The sequence below is a fragment of the Solea senegalensis genome, linkage group LG2, assembly GCF_019176455.1.
Source record: "Solea senegalensis isolate Sse05_10M linkage group LG2, IFAPA_SoseM_1, whole genome shotgun sequence".
In the NCBI taxonomy this organism is placed as follows: Eukaryota; Metazoa; Chordata; class Actinopteri; order Pleuronectiformes; family Soleidae; genus Solea; species Solea senegalensis.
The window spans coordinates 2,763,485-2,778,307 of NC_058022.1; the positions used below are offsets into that span (position 1 = coordinate 2,763,485).

The window sequence follows — 14,823 nt, forward strand, 5'->3', positions numbered from 1 at the left end:
ATCCATTCAGATACAGTTTGGTTAGTGAATATCAACTCACTAGCCACTTTATTAGGTATACAGGAAGCCTGATAAAGTGTCAGTAGTGACACGTGTGTTCTTCTGCTGCTGTAGCTCAGCTGCTTCAATATTTTACATGTTTCTTCCGAGATGGTGTTCTGCATATCTTATTTGAGTTTTTGTTTGATAATCTTGGCCATTCACCTTGCTGCATATTTTCAGCAGTTTTTGAAATCATTGAAACAATAACCACATTCAAAACAACCTTAAATCGCATTTCATCCGTCATTATGATTCTCAGTTTGAACTTCAGCATCTCATCTTGACCTCATCTACATGACTAAATGCTCTGATTTGCTGATATGTGATTGACAGTTAGGATATTTGCTTTAACTAGGTGTACTTAATAAAGTGGCTGGATGAATGTATGTTTAAATTGTGCAGTTATATAGAAGTATACTGTTAAAATTTAGCTTTTTCAACAATCTGACAAAAACAAAATGTTCAAAACTTTAAAATATGAAATAACTGGAGAAACCAATCATTATAGGCTTTTGTCATTGTGTTTTGACAGGTAATATATAAATAAGGTTTATTTAATGTTAAAAATATGACTTTTTTCCATCAATCTAATTATTTTTTTTACAATTAATAAGTCATGCATTTATTCTAGATGATTAATGAGTCTTTTTACCCTGCTTTTACATCTTTATCAACAGTCCTAAACCTAAACAATCACAGTTGAAAAGATGAAAATGGAGAATGTTTGCCTGAAAATGTCTGATTTGCAACACAAACAAATTTCCATTCATTCTATGAATAAATGAACCGACTAATGTTTGCAGCGGTGGTTTAAACAAAGTGTCAGGCTGTCAGTGATATGAGACATAAACGCTTTTCATCGGTTCATTTATGTGTTGTAATGTTTGAAGAAGATAATCACACACAAACCAAACACTGGAGAAAATCAAACACTGTCACATTTTTCATTTCTCTGTACTGTGTTCAACAATCACTGAGAACAGAGATGTTTGTTGTTTGTTAAAGAGAAAGTAAAGATGTTTTTTCACAAACAAAACAAAAACCCAACCTCATGTTTATCTGAAGTTTTAATTTCCACCAGATTAAACGGCAGATCCAGATTTTTCCTATTTTCTTAAACTTTTTTTTATGCCTAAAACATAATTCCAGCTTTTCAGACCACTTCCTCTTTTCTTTTTTTGGTTTACACAGAACTACTAGACAGTCACATGTAGAGTTGCTGAGTTACAGGTTGTGCTCTGTTACATGAACGTGTCAAATGAGATTTTTCCACATACTGAAGCATATGCATAACACATTTTTTCATCTTAAAGCTATATGTTTTCCTTATTTTTCAATTTTATTTGGAGTTGAGATCAAATTCAAAGCATCCCCATAATGTTGTTGTTGTTGTTGTATGCTGGTACCAAAACATTTGATTTGTATTTTAAAAATTGAGTTAGCAGTTAAAAGCATTTGCCTCACAAGCATCACTAATTCATGACTCTCCATGTTGGCGCTAAAGATTATATTTAAAAAAAAAAAAAAATGTATCTCTCAGATTCCTCTTGAAGACAACCCGGAAATAAGAATATATTGAACAGCCACTAGGGGGCAGCTCTGCCCTTTGCAAAGGAAGGTTTGGTTTAAGTGGAAGTCTATGGGAAAATTAGCCTAATTATCACTTGATTTAAAATGTCAGTAAACATTTTCCTGAGGAGTTAATGATGTCAACTTTGTAAATCATGTTCTGGTGACCAAGTACAGCACGTATGAGTGACTTCCCCTGTGATTGACAGCTGGTATCATCCACTAGATGTCTATTAGTGTCTGGTTTCAGGAAGTCAACATGACACTAGCAAAATCGCAAATCTCGAGGCTTCAGAACGGGAGTTTGCATTCCTATGGGTAACGTCACAACCGTTTGATGACACTTGGTTGGCATTTATTGCAGGAATGAAAGTCTTGTCACCAGAAGACAACAATGAAAATAACGTTACCTCCTCCAAATTCTGCAATTTAACTCTTTGTAATTTAAAATCAGACAGTTAAAGAATCACTCTGTCGCAAACAAGGAAATCCTGATCCTTAGGCTTACAGCTTTTATTTTTGAGTGGACAAGCACACTGACAAAATGTGTTTATTGTTGCTTTACATTAGCTTGTGTTTTATGGTGATTTTCTGTCTGTTAACAGTAGCAACATGTGTGAATAATGTCCTATCTCCTTAAGCAACGTTTGCCAAACCTACTATATGGGAACACACTTTTTAAAGATGGTGAAATATCGTGACCCAAATCACAATATAAATCATGGCAAGAGCACGATTGTGCATAATGTGTAGCGACTGATTTACAGAATCATTTCCAACTCTCCCCACAACCATCTGTGACCCATCTGTGGGTCCTGACCCAATCTTTGGACATCACCAGTCGAGAGACTCCAGATGCAGCAGCATTCGCAGCTGTGAGTTTATCGCGCTAACACTGCCAGCGTCTCCTCTCCTCGCGCTCACACAGATCAGTCCAGAGTCCGCGCCGCTCCATAAATCCTCTTTGCGCAGCAGAACACATGACCGGCCCGGAGCCCGACGTGGTGGCCGCCACTTCTCTGTGAGAGTGAGCGAGTGACCCCTCTGTGCTCGGTCATCGGGGTGAAGCACATTCCTGCCGCACTAAACCACGAGCGGGAAGAAAAGCGGAGCCTCTGGCAACTGCTGCTGTTTAATCTTGTGACCATTTTAAAATGGAGGAAACATGTCAGGTGTTGCACATGTTAATGAGGAAAGAAAGAAGATAATTTAGGTCTTAAAGAAACACTTGAAACAATCTAAAGCCTGTTTTTCAACCATAATATCAGTGCCACTGGGTTAATCTGACGTTAATTTTCCCCACTAGTTAGTAATTAGTGGTCAGTAAAATATCAGAAAATGTTGATTGGTGTTTCCCGCACCTCAAATTATCGATGTAGTTGAATGTCTTGTTTTTGTCCACAAGCCAAAAATGATTCAAGTTTTTCAATGATTTCTTTGTAATATGGAGCAAAGAAACAGTCAAATAATGATTATCAAAATAGTTTGTGATGTAATCAATGGACAAAAAAGCCCTAACATGTAACTTAGGCTGAAATTGCTATTCCCAAGTGAGAAATCAGTGAGAAAACAAGAAATATGGTGAAATCCTGCAGCGCTGCAGAAGAGCAAATGTGTTTTGCCTGAAATCAGACGCAGAAAATGTCAAAATGAGAACGACAGTTATAAGATGCAAAAAAAAGTCTGAGTCATCATTGTGTGAGCAGCCACGTAACATGACACCGACTCACGAATCCACTAAGACGGACACAAAATTGCCAAATCACTGCAATCGATGACAAGCTGGGAGGGGAGGAGATCTGCCACAATGCGGGAATAAAAATCTAAATATGAATTCTAAATATAAATTCGCCAACACGCAGAGGCTTGACGTGGCGTTTTGAATCCGCTAAACATTTCAATAACTTTTCACCTTTGATGTGTCCAGTACAAATTGGCCCAGTTTTTTTTACGTCGGTACGACAAACGAGCCCAGAGGAGTTCGCAGCAACAGAGGAACGGAGCTTTGACCTTGTGCTTTCATGTCACCAGAACTGAGGCAAAAGTTACTCTCGGTTTCAGAGAAGCTTGAAACTGCTGCTGGTTTCATGACATCGACACAGCACAACATGACCATGATACTCAGAAGTCAGTGTGTTAGTACAGAACAGGACAGGACGGCAAGATCTGTTCCTCAGCAAGAGTTATTTTCTGGAAGTGGATGATGGCACATATTTTTTTTTCCCCTCCAAAGTAAGCGAGATTGTATTAGAGAGAGGAAAAAAAAAAAGTTCCATCTCGTTACTGGAAGCTCAGTTTTGCCTCGTGACCAAAATGCTTTCACCACATGGTCGAGTAGTTCCTCATTGTTCCTTCCAGACCGACTCTGAAAGGCTTCAGGCGAAAGATATTATGGTGTGTGTGTGTGTGTGTGTTCACCCATTCACCCATGCATTCAATACTTAAACAAACACGAGGCTAAAAATAAAAAGCAGATGGCAAAGAATTGCTGGGGGGCAAATGTTGAGTTTTAATCCTTTTTAAAAATCCACACCAGCTCCAAGAAAGTGAAATGATGTCACTTTAAATTTAGGAAATTTTGATTAAATCCAGTCCAGTGTCTTACATCTAACTACTGAATTTAAACTCACTTTAAAGCTGCAGTGCATAACATTTGTCCATGATATTATTCTGCATCTGTCTGGTGTTTTTTGGGTCATTTTATGTAGAAAAGAAAAAAAAAACAACAACTGGGGGAGCGTTTGTGTATATACAGCAGCAGAGCCGGAGCAGGTGGAGACAAGAAGTGTTTATCCCCTTAATGAGCAGCAGAATTCTTTTTTTATGAACTCTGTTTTGTGTTTTCAGTCGTCTCACTTTACTAGCACAATGTTGCTGTAGTCTCCGCCTGTCTTGGCATAAAAAAAAATCACTTCCTGTGTGCAGCGAGGGAATGGCCGTTGCGCTTTAAACACTGCTACACTGAGAAACACAGAGAGCCACAGATGTTTCCCAAATAAGAAAGTGTTCTGAAACCCTTTTGTTCTTTGTCTGTGTCTCTGTCGGAAGTTTTTTATACAGTTATTCTCCTTTTTTTCTTCTTTCCACCACAGCACAGGGGACATCGCCCTGCTGAACAGCACCGCCATTGTGAACACGAGCAACGAGTCGCTAAACGACAAGAACCCCGTGTCGGACAGCATCCACCAGCTCGCGGGGCCCGAGCTGCGAGACGAGCTGCTCAAACTCAAAGGTAGAGGTGAAGAGAGTTTAAAAACAGACACAATAACAACTCGGTTTTTACCCGAAATTCGATATTATTTCAAACCTGGGGTGCAAAGTTCATGTTTAACCCTCTTATGAGCAGCATGATAATCAGGCCGTATGGATTTATTTTGATTATATAGCTGTAGAATTGTCAAAAAAAAATTCATGGATAACTTTTAATATCTGGCAGTTATTCAACTGTTTAGGTAGAATTAAGGGTGGCTACTGTAATGACAACTATAGGGTACAAACCTCTACTCTGCTTTCCAGTATCCGTCTCCTACCACTTTATCCTCCACATGAGGGTCATGCAAGTCCATCGTTTTTGAATTTTCTAGCTATCTATAGGAGTTACGGTAATGAGAGGTACGCATGGCAAACAGAAGGGTTAAGCGGAGATGAGCGGCTTGTAATGTATGCAGTCTCATAGACTATTCGAAGTAGAACACCTTCCAACAGGATCCAACAGAGGGCACTCGTAAAGGTTTCCTACTACTATATAGCGACAGCACTTTGGAGACGCAAGCCTGCATGAGGAACTCTTAAAGCTGGCTCATAAATATCTGCGTTTGCCAGGGCGTGTCCTCATCTGTGGGTAATAATATGAATAAAAATAACCGCGCTGGATCCAGATCAGGTTGGCAGACTTGTGTTTCTGGTAAATAATATTAGACGTTAAAGACGGGCTGTGTGTCTTGACTTGAAATTCTTAATTCTTGACTTAAAAAGTCATGAAAACTGAGATGTTTGTGGCGTATTGTGGCAGAGGCAATGGTGGCGCATGGAGAGCGGTGTTCAAATGTGTCAACCCTAATAACAACAAAAACGGGTAAAATCAGGTCCTGCTCGCACCAAAGTTTGAGTTCTCAGTAATGCTGTGCGCTCAAGTCTGGAGGCTTCAAAGAAGGGAGAAAAACAATTTAAGTGTGCATTCATGGTTGTTATTTTTTTACATAACCAGGCACATGATGCTCAGCTGAATCTAATAATAAAACATTAAAAAAAGGGTTATGACAATTTGCTCATATAAAGTAAAGTCCAATCACATGAAGAGAGACAAAAGTACAATAAATCATCTGGTAAAACATGTGGCCATTGCAGGAATTAAAATGACACCGAAATGGGACTCAAATCTCATAAAAGAGTCAGTTCAGCCTCGTTCTTTCAGTGCTCGTCTGCAGTGGAGCCTCATGAATAGTCATCATGATAGTCATTGAAATACTTAAATTGCAAAACACATTCCAGGAGAATTATACTTTCTCTGCCTTCTCACTATGTACATAAATGCACACATGATTACACACAAAAGAAAATTGGATTTTTGTGAATGTGAATATTTTCAGTTTTTTTTCCCTCCATATAGCAAAGAAATCTAAAATTGAATATTTTTTCATATTTGGGACACACTGAACAACATTTGTTTTCTTTTTTTGAGCTTCATATGTGATGGTACAACTGTATTTATTAGCACCTGGACCCTCAAGAATTTGGGTTCTGGGTTCTTTAACTTGGATTTACACAAAGGCAAACTAAAAATTAATATTTGCTGATAGATCCACTAGAATTCCTTTAAATCTTCTAGTATTCATTCTTACCCAGTCTAATTTCGGTTTTATTTTGAAAATGCCGTATCACATAAATCTAAATCATGGTCAACAAGCCGTATACTCGTAATCATTTTTGTAATGGTTCCAGTTTTCTCATCTGATATAATTTCATATTGTAAATTTTATTTTATATGTGTGTGTTTGTGTGCAGGCTGTCGAACAGGAGAGGCCAAGCTCACCAAAGGCTTTAACCTGGCAGCGAGGTTCATCGTCCACACTGTGGGACCAAAGTACAAGAACAAGTACAGGACGGCGGCCGAGAGCTCGTTGTACAGCTGCTACAGGAACATCATGCAGCTGGCTGCGTAAGAGACGTCACACACACACGACTTATGTTAATTCACTCACTTAGACCATTATTTACTCTATTTACAAACGTTACTGTCCTTTCTGTAGCACATAATGTGGTCTGAAATGGTAAAGCAGCCATTTTCTAGAGGAATATGTTTGATAAATGAAGCACAACCTTTATTTTTCTTCTTTCTTTCTTTCAAAAATATGCACATAATTCTTCATTAAAAGGCTGGAAAATATTGTGCACATTTATTTGATGGCCCCAAAGACACTCTCCTGCGACCCATCTGTGTGTCCCTGAGCTCTTTCAGGGAATGAATGAATGATTTAGGGCCTGTGCACATGACAAAGAGTTTAGAAGGATTTGCAAAAATAAATCAGGTTTTTTTTTATCCACACGACACAAACCCTAAAATGGTAATTTTGGAAACAACCGTTGCACAACTTTTGGAAAACGATAGCCGCACAGCCTCACCTTTTGCTCTTGCATTTGCTGTTGCTGCCTTTATTCTCTCTGCATCTTCTTCTCTGTTTTTGGTGGCATTTCTGTGACAGTGTCACATCACCGAACACAAGCCTGGTATAAATGTAAAACTCTATAAAAACAAGAAAACAAGGATATGGCCCAATTCTACATATTCTCTGAGAGTTGCAGAGGAGTTTTGAGATAACCCCAGCTTACATAGTAGACCTTGACCGTTGACAGGTTGTTAGACGATGTAATCAACAATACACAGGCTCTACATTGTGGGTTTTTTTGGCTTTTGTTGACATTCAAGAAATAGTTTTAGGTCAATTTTGATGCTAGTTGTAAATAGACAACTCTGCTGCAGGTTTATCGTTATCATACTCTATTAAAGTGTCTTTGTTTTGACATGGAAGTCTTTCTTAATGTCGAAATATTCAAATAAAATATAAGAATCACTTCATCTAATCCAACACAAGTCACGGAGTCACTGGGTTTCATGACGTGAAAGCTATTAAAACATTTTTTAACATTGACATTCAATCTTAAAGAGGCAGAATATTCCTATAAAATACAAAAAACACTCACATCCAGGACAAAGAGGCGTGTCCAGTTTCTTTAGGGCAGTAATATGATTTGGCGTCGATTTGCAGTCGGCGCTTTGATGAGTCAACAAGGCTAGAAAAGTGCTATATAAATACAGAGCATTTACCATGTACATGTTCTGCTCATTTGTTGCTACTCATTTAGAGTAACGGTAAATCATGAGAAGTACAGGTCACAGAGTTTATTCTCAGAATATTACCCCCCCTCCCTGGCTCTGTAATTTAAATTAGATTAGCTCCTGCCACAGACCCACAATATAAAACTACTGCTGTTTATTGTCTACATCTCATATTTTAGATTATGATAATGACGCCACCGTTTTCATCTGCACCTTTAATCAAAATTATGCAGCTGTAATTATCCCATCGCTGCTTCGCTCCTGTGTATAGAGACGACAAAAATCCCAGAATACACGAGAGTAAACAGAGTAACCAGTCACTGATGTGCAGCAGCAGAAAAATGTGGTGTAAAGTGTGTGTGTGTGTGTGTGACACGCTTTGTTGTACTTGCCTCCACAGAGAGCAGTCGATGGCATCTATCGGCTTGTGTGTGGTGAGCACGGTGAAGAGAGGTTACCCGCTGGAGGATGCTACACACATCGCTTTTAGTAAGTTCTCTCACACACACACACACACACACACACACACACGGTTTCCATGACTTCAGTGGACTTCTACTGGCCTAATCCCAACCCTTACTCTTACCCTTACCCTAATCCTCAACCTAACCTTAAAACGTGTTGTCATCTTAAAATGTAGTAATTTACATTATGGGGAATTGCTTTTTGTCCCCATAAGGAAGACAGGTCCCTATAATGTGACTATGTAAACAGATTTAGGTCCCCACAACATTAGTAATACCTGTACACACACACACACAGAGGTTTGCACAGCTATTCTCCTTAGGACACTGCACTGACCTCCATGTCGTTTGACAGCCTAAACAAAGTGTAATTCCGAAGGTCAAACCCTAACATTAACCTAACCACAATTCAAATCTCACCAGTTCCACAGAAATTAGGTTCTGCTTCATTAAGACCAGATTTTGGTCTCCATCTGGTGTTTGTGCTCGCGGTGGCACTATACCACTTTTTTGTGTCGGATAGCGATACCGATATCAGTCTGATACACTTATTTTAGACCTTTTCTGCCATTTCAAGTTATTCCATATGGACAGAAGTATTCCGATGCCTGACCATTACACCATTAGGGACTGTAATGACGTCTTCAAATACATATACAGTACTTTAATATGGAGTCGGTCCCAGTTTTGCAGCTTTATAACAGCTTCCTCTCTTCTTGGAATACTTTCCTCAAGGTTTTGAAGTGTTTCTATGGTGAATTTGTCCAAATTTGATTCTGTAGAGCATTTATGAGGTCAGGCACTGATGTTGGATGAGAAGGTGTGGCTCGATGGGGTTGAGGTCAGGGCTCTGTGCAGGGCCAGTCAAGTTTCTTTCCAGACCAAACTCAAAGTCAAACCATGTCTTTATAGTCCTTTGGTTTGTGCACTGGGGCCATAGTCATGTTGAAAAAGAAAGCTGTTGGAACAACAAAGGTTGTTCTATTCACTAGAGATAAAGGGGCCTAGAGACCAGAGCCTGAATTCAATAGTTAACAGGTGTATCGTATGAGCTCATCCCTGATAGTTTATGCCAGAAAAGGTCCCAAAAAGGTGACCAATAAAGGTATACACAACACATGTATGCACAGCTTTCAAAGTGAGTTTCTAACCCCTTACCCCAGGGGTGTTGAACTCAAATGACCTGAGGGCCAGTGAGCGTCTAATCTGGTCAAGAGGGGGAAAAAAAAGTGGGAAAGCACAATATTATTTCACAATATTCCATCATGATGTTGTAATCAAGATATACATGATGACATTCGCAGAATTTCAATGTAAAAGTGCTCGTTTTGAAATGGAACAATGTCAAAAACAGAGAAATAAATCTCAATTTAAGTCAATAATAACATGAACAGCTGTAATTAAAACACTAAACAGGCTTTTATATATATATATGTGTGTAATTATTAATGTAAATATAATGTTGAAGGCAATACGTTTAATACTGTGATGTTAACAACCAAATGTCTTATTATTACTATTATAAAAAAAATACTGCTAGCGATGTATTTAGTATGAAATTGTGTTAAACACATGAAGTGGTGGGCCTCATGTAAGTGATTGGTGGGCCGCATATGGCCCGCAGGCCGCCAATTTGACACCACTGCTTTACCCTAACCTTAACCCAGTTCTAATCCAATCCCAAAACCATGTCTTAATCCCCCATATTGTGAGGATCTGCCAAAAATGTCCCCATTTCTGCGACGTTTGGTACTCACAACACAACAAATGCAAACACACATTCTGTCCTTTAGTCACACTACTATAAGATAATCTTCTTAGAAACTACAGTAATAACACAGCACTCAAATTCAGGCATACACACACGCGACATGTGGCTGTGCTGTATATCCTCAGAATTAAGACGGGCAAATTACACAGGCAGACAGACTTCCATTTAATTACAGCACACACGGCACTCCAATATGTCTGGCGGGCGTTCAACTCATTTCAATCTAATTATGTCATTATGTGAACAGTCACCGCTGCGTCTTTAACGCGTGGATTTCTGCCGCTTTAATTTGTCTGTGTCATTATCCCAGCAACACGGGAGCATTCTGAACTCCGTAATTTAATTTTTTCCAAGTTCCTTCAAAGGTTCCTGGCTAATGTCTCAATATGTGTGTGTGCGTGTGTGTTTATGTCTGTTTTGTGTGTGTTTATAGGAACAGTTCGCAGGTTCCTGGAGAACCATGGAAACAGCATCGAGGCGGTGGTGTTTGCCGTGTCAGACACTGAGGAGGTTTGTACCGTTTACTGTGAGTAACGTCGGTGACCTCACCGTGTCTGTGTTTAGGATTTATTGGGCAGAAAGTCAGTTCTCATGTAGGTGAGAGGGAAAAAATAAAGAGAGTGTGAAAACATGAGCTTCTCTGGCCTGGTATTAACATCCGTCCTGAGCAGACGGTGTGAATGTACCCAGATGATGTGATTCTGATCAAACTACACATAGAGGGTTTTTCTGGAGTCCTTCTCAGCTGACGACCTTTGACCTGCTGCAGTTCCACAGGACTCTCCTTACCATATGTTCCTGACCTCCGCTCACCTGCTTTCATTTCAAGTTTCTACCAATTTTGCTGCAGAAATAAGGAAGCAAATGTAAGGTTTATGATGGTCAGTGTTCCATATTCAGGTCTGTAATTTCCCAATTTTAAAATACTGGGCAAAAAAAAAACCTGACTACGTGCCAAAAAAATGTGGATTTGTTAAATTTTTTTACCTAAATCCATGTTGCTGACCTCCCCACCTGTTTTCATTTCAAGTGTTAAACAAAAACTTGAAATGTAGAAATACATTTCACAGTAGAAATATAAGGTTAATTCTGGTCAAAGTACTTAAAATACTTACGTCTGTAATTTCCCACTGTAAACCTTTCATTAAAAAAAAAAAAAATGCATGTTCCGTATGGTTGACATTTTCATGCCAACTTTCAACGAATTCGACTGTAAAATATGGAGAAAATTAAAGGTTAATGGAGTCTTATTATTAGAGCTTCTTAAAGTGGATTGGCAAAGATTGCACAGATGCTTCTGTGGCGTCACTGTGAACACAGCTTTTTGTTTGTTTCCCTCCTCAGCCGACGTATAAGAAGTTACTGCCGCTGTACTACCCTCGCTCTGAGGATGAGGAGAAGGCCTGTCTCCCTCTCATCCCCGCCGACATCGGCAACTCCGAGGGCGAACCCGTCGTCCCGGAGAGACAGATCCGCATTGCAGAGAAGCCCGGCAGCCTGGAAGGTACACACCTTTGAATTCGCATGTGATTAAAACTTGATTAAAACAAGTTCGCTTAGTAAAAAGACGCAGGTTCGAACCCCTGTTAGAACAAGGGTCTTTCAGCATGGAGTTTGCATGTTCTCCCCATGTGTGTGCGTGGGTTTTCTCCGGGTTCTCCGGTTTCCTCCCACAGTCCAAAAACATGCAACATAGGTATTAGGTAAATTGGACACTGAATTGACCATAGGTGAGAGTGGATAGTTGTTAGTCTCTATATGTGGCCCTGTGATGGGCCTATGTCAGCTGAGATTGGCACCAGGGCCCCCCGCAACTCTCCTGTGGAGGATCAAGTGGTAGAAAATCGATGGATGGAAGTTCTCTTAGTTTTCAGCGTCGTAAATGTGAAACTTCTGTTTTCTTTGCTCCATTTAACAAAGAGCCCTAACCCTAACCCATTAAAACTGTATACATTGGGTTTTGTAGACAAAACAAGACTTTTCAGAAGATCATTTCAACATGTTTCCCAACATTTAATGGACCGAACAACTAATCAATGAATCAGGGATTATGAAAAAAGAAATTGTCAGTTTGGTCCAAGAAATGTCTGAAATCACTGAAAATTGTTTGGACATTTTTTTTACCAAACCTCAAAATAACAATGTCTTTAATATCTATAGTTTTGTGTGGTGTTTAAAATGGTTGTCAGTTGCTAATTGCTGGGCCATATTTGTCCATATAATCCTGTGGTTTTGTTCTAGCGTTCCACATATGCAAACTCATTTCTCTATTTCAGTCGTTGTGAATTTCACTTGGAAATCAACCTCATTTGTGTTTCCTCGTGTTCTTTGAGTACTTTCTTGCACTGGCCTCACATGACCCTCAAGCAAGTTTCCATGGTAACTATCTTCTTTGTTGTCTCTTTGGACTCTTGGTTGTTGTTGTCGTGTGTCCGTGCCTGCGAACTACGCGCAATCAAACTGGCGGTAGATTAGGATTGCAAATTTGTGCGCCACGCGGAAACCCAGCACACCTCCGCAAACGTGCAGTGCGTACGTTGTCCCTCTCTGTCGTGTCTCTGTCTCCGGCCCCACACTAGAGGATAATTGGCCAGATTTCAGTCCTGATCCGGGCCTTCCGACTATCGCAGGTGTCGTCCGATCGTGGGGCTGATTTGAACAGATGTCGCGTAGTTTTGTCTTCTTCTCAACCATGACTACATCATCCACAGCTATCGCACATCCAATAAGCATCTGTGTCTGTTTATATTCAGCAGTCACATTAAATCATGCAGGTTTCCGTGAGATCCCAAATCCCCTGGAATCTCCTTGCTGAAATCGCTTGATTAGACACCAAATGTGTGGTCCCTGTGCCTTGGAAGTGGCTTACAGAGTTCATCGTGTCTGTAGTCTCCCACGGAATCTTATTCTTCAGGTTTATTTGATTATTCAAATCAAGTGAGGGAGTAAAAGTTGACAGTGGTTTGGTCAGAAGAGGGGATTGGGATGTTGAAGAGGAGCTGGAAAAGAGGAGGACCACGGAGGTTCATGGATGTTGTGAAGGAGGACATGAGGACAGTCACGAGGGACGGGGCAAGATGGACGCAGATGATCGGTTGTTGTGACCCCTAAAGGGAGAGTAACAAATGGTTCCAGTTCACGCCGTGTCTTTATGGCTGTAAACGTTAGCGAAACGTTAGCCGTTTCTATCCACATTCACCTCTCACTTACAACCTGTTTAAAAAGCTTCAGTAACAACCACGCGTCAGCCAGCTTGATGCTCGTCCAGTGAATCCGTCAACGCGCTACACCGGGCCAGCGGTCAGTCACCGATCTGACATCATAGTCTATTAATCAGCTGCTCGACGCTGACTCAGCTGTGGCTCAGGGACGGAGAAAAAAGACTGGACAAAAAAAAAAACAACTGCATTTTTGATGAGGACAATGTGTTCGAGAGCCAGTCAGTGGACACGGACGAGCAGTGTAACAGAATATTCTGTGAACGTGTCAGTGAAACATCTGACTGCCCAGTGCCTTCACACACACACACTTTCACTCATCCAGAAAGCCGTGCATGTTTGGCATAAGTTAATTTTTCCACAGCGTATCATCATCATCATCTGCATATTACAATGAGATTCACCTGTTGACAGACAGAGAAGGTGTTCTGAAATCACAGTTTTTTTTTGTTTTTTGACATCGTAAGACGTGAAGGTTTTTTTTGACCCTCCCAAGGTTTGTGTAATGTGGTTAAAATGGTCCTTTATTAGCCTCACAATGGGGGAAAAATGTGCAGTGTGACAACAGCAGACACAGTAAAACAGACAAGGTAATCAATAATAACAAGCATGATATAAGAAATAATATAAGAAATATATAAAAATATTTTCACCCGTCTTTTCCCCCACTTGGTCAAATGAAGAATAAACTTAAAATCACTATGATGCCACCGTGTTCGTTAAATTCACATTGTATTACAGAGTTGGATTAAATTTGACTGCCCCGCGAGCACATTAATTTGATTTATAAAATATTCATATTTGCCCCGGCGAATCGATTCTCACATTGCACAAGGAAGGATTTAACAAATGTGCCTAAAATCTAAACAGAAATTGTAGAAGACAGTTTGCTTTTTTTTTTTTATAAATTGAACTTTATCGGCACTGATGCTTGGTAGAAGTGATCCACCTGTAAAAACAATTTTCCAAAGCTATTTCTGTGAGCCTTCTGGATACCATCCGGATAATTAATTGAGTTATGGCCCTTTTCCACTATGGTCCCGGCTCACCTCGGCACAGTTTACGTTGCAACTCCACTACAAAAAATGTACTTACTCAACGAGTGACTAGTGACTTGTAAAGCAGTTGTTTTCAGTGTAACTGAATCATTAGAATCAGTTCATTAAAACTATTTGTTCAGTACTTCCTCCATGACCGGAGCACATACTCTGTCTGATACAGTCACTGGGCTGAAATACAGCGGCAGGGTTTGCTGTCGCTAAATACATCAGACTCCTCTGTTAAATATCGAGATTTTAGACATTTCTGTGGTAATTGTTGGGAGATTAAGCCACGTTTTTAGGATTGTTAACTGATTGTTAACTGGTCTACAGTTTGGCTTTGTTCTGCTTGATTCTTGTGTCGGACGTCTCTTCCTGTGAC

General features: G+C 39.9%; 1 protein-coding gene across 1 annotated transcript in view; it reads left to right on the forward strand.

Annotated features, from left to right (window-relative positions):
* The window catches only part of gdap2 (ganglioside induced differentiation associated protein 2), a 38,056-nt gene that overhangs the window by 205 nt on the left and 23,028 nt on the right, over nt 1–14,823 (forward strand). Inside the window, exons 2-6 of the mRNA XM_044016420.1 lie at nt 4,704–4,843; nt 6,616–6,769; nt 8,349–8,437; nt 10,617–10,693; nt 11,528–11,687. Coding sequence (XP_043872355.1) covers nt 4,704–4,843; nt 6,616–6,769; nt 8,349–8,437; nt 10,617–10,693; nt 11,528–11,687 — 620 coding nt within the window. The remainder of the gene's footprint in view (nt 1–4,703; nt 4,844–6,615; nt 6,770–8,348; nt 8,438–10,616; nt 10,694–11,527; nt 11,688–14,823) is intronic.